The sequence below is a fragment of the Parambassis ranga genome, chromosome 6 (assembly GCF_900634625.1).
Source record: "Parambassis ranga chromosome 6, fParRan2.1, whole genome shotgun sequence".
Taxonomy (NCBI): Eukaryota; Metazoa; Chordata; class Actinopteri; family Ambassidae; genus Parambassis; species Parambassis ranga.
In genome coordinates this window covers 6,721,213-6,729,025 of record NC_041027.1, presented here as the reverse complement: position 1 = coordinate 6,729,025, position 7,813 = coordinate 6,721,213, and the positions used below count along the sequence as shown (strand labels likewise).

General features: G+C 41.5%; 1 protein-coding gene and 1 non-coding gene across 3 annotated transcripts; both read left to right on the top strand.

The window, feature by feature from the left end:
* The first annotated feature begins 1,387 nt into the window (after positions 1-1,387).
* trnar-acg (transfer RNA arginine (anticodon ACG)) lies at positions 1,388-1,460 on the top strand. Its single transcript has one exon. It is a non-coding gene; the product is annotated as a tRNA-Arg (tRNA).
* A 365-nt stretch (positions 1,461-1,825) lies between these two features.
* On the top strand, positions 1,826-7,811 carry fbxo31 (F-box protein 31). 2 transcript variants are annotated; one of them, XM_028408602.1, is made up of 10 exons: positions 1,826-2,346; positions 3,338-3,409; positions 3,649-3,735; positions 4,107-4,183; positions 4,320-4,487; positions 4,643-4,717; positions 4,815-4,924; positions 5,026-5,179; positions 5,392-5,768; positions 6,017-7,811. In XM_028408602.1, exons 1-10 carry the CDS (start codon positions 1,923-1,925, stop codon positions 6,237-6,239), a joined length of 1,767 nt encoding a protein of 588 aa, XP_028264403.1. In that variant the 5' UTR covers positions 1,826-1,922; the 3' UTR covers positions 6,240-7,811. The 2 variants fall into 2 exon arrangements, with proteins under 2 accessions (XP_028264403.1, XP_028264404.1); XM_028408603.1 differs by lacking the exon at positions 3,649-3,735.
* Positions 7,812-7,813: the final 2 nt, after the last annotated feature.

Genomic DNA, 7,813 nt, shown 5'->3' with positions numbered 1-7,813 from the left:
TGAGCAAGACGGTCATTTGTTGTCCCGCTGGTTGAACTGGTTTCCAGTTTTCCTAAACCTGCTTTAAGTAAAAAAAATGCTAACATGATGTAAATAGATGCGCCTATAAATGAGCAACATTATAGGAGAGTTTATACATGAAACTGACAGTTTAACGTCGACTGCCATTGGACAAATATAGGAAGGCGCAAAAAAATGTGATTGGCTATCACAATTCGTACTAGCACGGTGGTTTCTGATTGGCCAAATACAACGCGAGTTTGGATTTTGTTCGGCCAACAGGGAAGGACCTCAAGAGTAAAGCGCACATGAAAGCGCCGGTTCGAATCCCGTTATGCCAGTTAATATTGGCACTGAAATGACGCGAACGGGATAAATGCAATCTGCTCACTTGTTGACTACTATGAAAAAACCCCAAGAGGGACAGGATTGAATAAAATAGATTTGCCTCTGCCCCTCTCCTGGCTGTCTGCTCCTTGTTCCTGCTGCTCTCTCATTGTCTCTGCACAGTACCAGTTAGTTAGAAGTCATAAACCAGCATGTAGGCCCAACAGACTACAGCAATAAGTGTGTTATATACCATCAGGAGATACATAAAATGCAACGTAATACTCATAACTTTCATTAGTTCCCGGGTTTTTCTGGTTGGGCGGCTGAAAAAAGTCCTTAATTCTCTCTTAAGACATTGCGTTATTTTCTTGTGGCTGAATGTGCATGCATGCTAGGCTGAATCACAATCGCGTCAAAAAGGCAAATCTGATTGACCTATAATCATTGAAGATGGAATTACTAGTTATCAACCTCTTAATCCCACAGCCCAAACACGACATAAAAAATGTTATAGAACAGAAACGAAGATATTTATATAATAAACCACAATTATTTATATAATAATTTAATTGTCATGTCGTTTAAAAGCTTCGCCAACAGGGGGTGCAGCACCCTTTCCGCACCACTGGTAAAGACTTCAAATAAACTTTTGCTGGTCCTTTACACTGATGAAGCTGCTTGGAGGAGCAGCGAAACGCCTTCAAGACAATTTTACAAGTCCAGTTAAAAAAAACTTTGAAACACAATCGAAATTTTCTGCAAACAAAATTTGCCCTTGCTAACTGGTCGCTGAGATAAATTGTCCTGAGGATAGCCGTCAGATTGCGATGTCCCTCGGAAACAGACCGCATGTAAAAGAAAGCTCGGGAAATGGAATGGCGTAGTCCATAGGGACCATTCTCCACCTCGAACATTCGATCCGAAGCTTGGAATGGCCAATTTCAGTCGCGAACCGGTCTGTCATTGGTCAATTTGTGGTAAATTCGTGGTAGTACTCAGCAATGTGATTGGCAGGTGAAGGAAATCAGTCCACGTGGTACGGAAACAACTTCAACGCGGGCCAGTGGCGCAATGGATAACGCGTCTGACTACGGATCAGAAGATTCTAGGTTCGACTCCTGGCTGGCTCGTATGTTTTTTTCTCCCCTGTTACCACATTTATACATGACTGTAATTATCGTACTAAAGCTCATTTTATTACATTCTTTGTACTTTGTTTTAAGTTTTGTTTGTTTTAAAACTCCAATTACCGAGCATGATTTAATGCAAAGTTTGCAACCACTTGCGTTGATGACAATGACATATTATGTTTATATGCTAGACCACCAATTATTTTGGTCTCATAAGTAGAAGCCTCTACGAACTGTGAGAGACAGCAGCGCCACATTTTTCTCCTGCCACTCCTAACCGTACGTATAAATATACAGTACATAAAGCTGGGCGACGTATTGACGCTCTTTACGTACTTAGTGCAATATGACGTGGGAGAGAATGTTTCTGCCCATGCTCGCGACGGCAGGAGGAGGCGAGTCAGACTGCAGCTGATAGATATGTATTGTAGTGATGTAATGTTGCCTGTTTGGTGACTACGGATGGCTGTTTGTGCCAGGCTCTGCGGAGTGGGTCAGTCTCGGCGGTGCCGGAGGCGACAGCGGAATAACCAGCAGGATCAAGGCAGCGATTCGGACATGGACGAGGAAGAAGAGGAGAGGATCGTGGCCCAGAGGCAAACCGACGCAGGTGGCTGCGGAGGCCCGGCGGAGCGCGGCGTCGCTACTGCAGGGCCGAGTGACGCTTGTGAACATGGCAGCGGTCATGTCAACAGAGGAAGGTCTCTGGATTGCAGCAGCACGGGACCCACACACCCTCAGTCATTAGCGGAATTACCACCGGAGCTTTTAGTAGAAATATTCTCTTTGCTGCCTGGAACAGTTCTACCAAGTGTTGCCCTCGTCTGCAAGAAATTCAGACAAATCCTAAACACGGAAACCATCTGGAGAAGGCGGTGCATGGAAGGTACATACAACAATTTCTGGACATAGATGATTTTAGCCTTACTTGATAACTGCAGACAGGCGGATAAAGCTATCATATCCCTCCGTGTTGCCAGGGTTTATGTGTCAGCTCTGCTTTCACGGAATTGCGTTGACCTTAAAAGCATTTCTATTGATCTAAACGGGAACCATAAAATAAACTACCTTTTACCCCGTCTTCACTTCGCTGGTCAAAAATAGATCAAGGCCTCTTACTGTTCCTAGGCCCATATTAGGCTTATGTTGATTGTTGATGCAGCTTTGTAGGCCTTGACAATTATTATATTGTAATGGTTACCCACTTCTTGAATCTATGACAAAACAACTACATGGTGTAAATGTTATGTAGAAATTACAAAATAATGAGGAAAAGCCCCAACCCTCTCCAGGGGAGCACCATAGGCCTTCAGAATAAAATATAGTGGCCAATGGTGAGAAAGAGATCATTTTTGTCATCAAATCATTTTGTGTGTGTATAGTTTGACTGTGTGAGACCAGTAGGCAGCTTAGGGTATCTGTCTTGTCTAGTTAAATGCTAACAGAACACATAATAGCCAAAAGTTAGGATATTTGTGGCAAATGATGTCCAAACTGACAAATCCCAAAACTCTATTTGGGACAGCACTAATTATTATAGAGGGACCACATATTCAATGAGACATCATCAACCTTAAAGTCTGCTTTCATCCATAACATCACTCGCACCATGGCTAGATTTCTTTTACCTCTCTGGATACTTTTTTCCCTCCTACTGGAGTCTGAGGTGATGATGTTGGTTTTGGTGATATACATTTTGTTGAACAACAGATGCAGTTCGTTGAGCAATTTGACATCAAACAGAATGGTACTTCAGTACTTTTGTTGCATACTGCAGCATTTGTCTCTGTGGTGGCTACTAATTTTATGTTATTTGTGTTGATATAATATTTGGATAAATATAATAAATTTTTCTTTTTTCAACATTTTCTCTGCAGAGTTTGGCATGAAGGAGGATCTGAGGAAGATGGAAGCAGGAGGCGTGTCCAGCCAGGATCTCTATGTTAAACGTCAGTTTGACACGTTAATTGATTTAATTATAAATTTGGTTCTGTGCTGCTCATCTGGGTCATTCTGTCATATTTTCATGTGTCCATGGGGGAATTAACAACTTGTTTATATCAGCTAGGAGTTGGAAGCATTTTTCCTTATGCAGAAAACATACCAATACATTAATTAGAGCCATGGTTGGACTAAAGCCACCATTGGTTTAGGCTGCTCTACACATACCTGTGTTGTGCCTGTGCAGGTGTCAACCCACGGGTGAAGTCTGGGCGCTTTATGAAGCTCCTCCCGGATTACGAGCACATGGACTATAGAGACGTGTACACACACTGTATGTACATTGGTCTCAGAGTGTGTGTGTGGGGACTGTTGTAGCAGTGTTATGCATCTCCTGTCTTAACAATTGTACTCAGCACTGTTTGTTGCATATTAAGTATGAAACGAGAGGCCAGATATTTGGTGTGCTGTGTGTCGTTTAGGAATTGGCCTGACAGGAACACTCAGTTTACACTGTTTTCCATTTGGGTTTACATTTCATACACTCCATCCTGTCAGACATTAATCAAGAAGTTGTGGCTTCTAACAGCTCTTCTTGTGCTTAACTCTAGTGCGCGGTGTAGCTCCAACCAAACCACAGGTGAAGCACTGCAGAAACTAATCAGTATGGTGTGCTGTTGTTTCTTCTTTGTTCTGTTGTTGCAGTGCTTCACCCATACAGGCACATCTTGGGTCTATGGCAGCCTGACATAGGGCCCTATGGTGGATTGCTAAATGTTGTGGTAAGTTTCTTAATCAGTATTTTTCATTAAGATAAGGAACATTGCCTGAAAGATTTTTTTGACCTGAACAATAAAATATTTAGCTGCAAATGCATCAGCAAGAAAACACAACAGAATGATTTTTTTTTTCTTTCAGGTGGACGGATTGTTTATCATTGGCTGGATGTATTTGCCACCTCACGATCCACGTGTAGAGGATCCCATGAGAAGAAGGCCACTATTCCGTATCCACATGTGGGAGAGTAAAAAGGCCACTGTGGAGTGTATGTACGGGCACAAAGGTCCCCACAAGGGAGACATACAGGTGAGGGCTTACACAATAATAAAGGCTCATTTGTGCAACAAATTAGTTCTTTAGAACTGTGAGCATGTTTCTTCACACAGATCCGACTTTAATTTGAGGTTAGTAGCTTATAAAAGTAGGTCATCCTGTAATATGTGTCATTCTGTTATTTTTAGACTGTAAAGAAGGATGAATTTTCAACAAAATGTAACCAGACTGATCATCACCGCATGCCAGGAGGCAGACAGGAGGTGGGTCAAATCAGAGAACTCTTACTCTAAATTAAGTCCAATTTAATGATGTTGAATTTTAAAAGCTCTTACTTCATAATTTGTGCATGTGATTCAGGAGTTTAGGACATGGTTGGAGGAAGAATGGGGCCGAACACTGGAAGAAATCTTCCATGAGCACATGCAGGAGCTCATTCTGATGAAGTTCATATACACAAGTCAATACGAGTATGGCTCTCTTCACTGCATCCACCTTGTCTGTATCTGAAATCAATTGCTTAGCATGCATGTTAAAAGATGGTGACACCTTTCATATGTATCTGTTATAGTAACTGCTTGACGTACCGGAGGATCTATCTGCCTCCTGCGATGCCCTCAGACCTGCTGCAGCCAGGCCTTTTCAAAGGCACCTACGGCAGCCACGGCTTGGAGATTGTCATGTTCAGTTTCCACGGGAAATTTGCCAGAGCCACCAAACTCACTGTAAGTCACTGAATAATCATTAAGTTTCCACAAGGCTGCTTAGGGGGCATTTTTTAGAATAGAATAGAATAGAAGTACTTTATTCATCCCAAGCTTGGAAATTTCACTGTTACAGCAGCAGTATACAGGCACTCAGCATACTAAACATATATCTCTAAAGGTAAAGAAAACAAAGAAAATGGTATACACTCTTTACTTACATCTTCCTGCAGGGAGACCCCAATGTTCCTGCAGGGCAACTGACGCTGGATGTTGACCTGAGTCGGCCTGTGGTCCTCCCAGAGTTGGACCAACAGCGCAACATTGAGGAGGTGTCTCGGCTGGTACTGGGCATACACGAGCAAGCACAGAGAGAGATGGAACCACAGTCCAGTGGCACTTCTGCCACTGTCAAAACAGCTGAAGGAGCCTGTGATGATGCTGGTGCCAGCGGTGGAGATGGGATGGAGACAGACCACGGTGCCTGTTCGGAGGGCTGTCTTTCTGGCCCTAGCAGCAGCAAAACAAATCCTCCAGAATCCCAGCCCTTCGTCCTGCCTCTGGGAGTTATGGCTCGCAATGAGGTGTACCCTCGCACCTGCAGGAAATGGTAAGGACTTAACCAAAATGTTGTGCTTCTAGTATTAATCCTATCATATAGAGGTGGCTAATTTGCAGCATGTTGTGTAGTAAGCATGTCCTTACATCCTCACTACATAACATCACTATAAATTTGTACAGTGGTACATCGCACGAACACATTTCCTGTAATTGTCTGTACCAAACATGTTAAACGATGGATTTTAATATCAAGCAAAACATATTTATTGATGAAGTAATATATTTTCTATATTTCAGCTTCTATGGTACAGGCCTAATTGCTGGACACGGCTTCACAAGTCCAGAGCGTACCCCAGGGCTCTTTGTTCTGTTTGATGAGGACCGTTTTGGTTTCATCTGGCTGGAGTTGAAGTCTTTCAGTCTGTATAGTCGCCTGACGGACCACCTGGCCCACGCACATGCACCAAGCATGGAGCGATTTGAGGCCATGCTGCGGAACATGCAGTCCTGGACATCCTGATGCACCAAGCTTTAAGTCTCTTTTCACGATACAAGACATAACCATTACACACAAATCACCTCTGTCCTCCGCTGATCTTTCTTATCATGATACCTCATGATCTCAACTCTCCAGATTCTACCTATAACTGTTTCACTTTGGGTTTTACTGTCTAATTTTTAAATAGTAATGTCATTCTGACTGAGCACACACTCACACGCCTGTTCCCATACAAGCACTTTGAAAGGCCTCCCAAGTCAAGTTTATCACCTCACTTCAGTATGACCTTAATCCGCCAGTGCAGCATGATAAAGGGTCACATAAAAGTCTATTTATTTATTTATTACCTGCTGGAAAAAAAGAATGACACCATTTGTACCGCGTATTATGGATCAAACTGTATGTGCCTCTGATTCTAAAATCATGTCTGTACTTGGTAGTGCTTGAAAAAGATAAAGGTGTCCAATGTATTCTACTATAATAGTATTATACTGATATTAGTGCCCAACATATTGAACTGCATGCTGCGTTTTATGTTTTATTTAATTGCATTTATACACTCATAACCACTATCTGAACATGATGTTTTATTTTCATAAAGCAGCATGCTTTGCTTTTTAGGTTTTTAATGTGTTTTTTCCTTTACTTTCTTTTATAGACATAATTTAAAAGACAGCATCTCAGGTGTTTTTCCTCATTGCCACACCAAGTCAAAAACAAAAGTATTTATGTGTATGAGTAAAATGTGTCATTCATTTATTTACTAGTAGAAATACCTGTCACCTGTTGACCTGCTGTCTTATGAATCACTTTGCCCTTTGAACTTAGGAGATAATCTTTTTCAGTGATATGCTTTGACCGACTCATGGCCCTACATACATGATGTCACCACAACCATATTATATAAGCTGGAAAGATGTATTGCAATAGAATAACATAACCTATACATAAGCTGGATTTTATCAAAGTATCCAAACTATACACTTTGTGCTTCTATAAATATGGTTTAAAACAAAAAAGAAATCCCTTTTGAAAAGTTAATGTGTTGTTTGTTTAAATGGCTGACACAGTGTTTGCCTGGCTTTATATCTGCAAAGCAATTCCCTCCAGTTTTACCATTTATTATACTTGACACCAGGCAAGCTGAATATTATACAAAATAACAGCTCAAAGTGCATCTCAAAAAAGTGTCTGTATGTCTCATTATGGCCTGATGGTGATGCCCAGTAGCTTTCCTACTCCAAGTGCACTTTTCTGGGCGACATAGTGAATCATTCATAAAAACCGCCGGCCAGCACTTTTATATCAGACAGCAGCTTTACTAACATCTGCAAAAAAAAATTGTCTGCTAAAGCATCAGATTTATTTAAACACATTTTAAATAATGTCATCTCAATGTTGGTATATTTAGCATATTCTTTAGTATACATTCTCTTGTCTGTAAACCCAGCTCTATGAATGATTTGCCTTTGAAAAGTGTTGCTTTGTACTATTTTCAACGCTACATGCCTGATTTTGTGGAAAACTAAGTTTGACCTATTGAACTGCTCAGACTTCAGGGAGCTTTTCAGCTTAAGCGTGCTTCTCAGTAATAA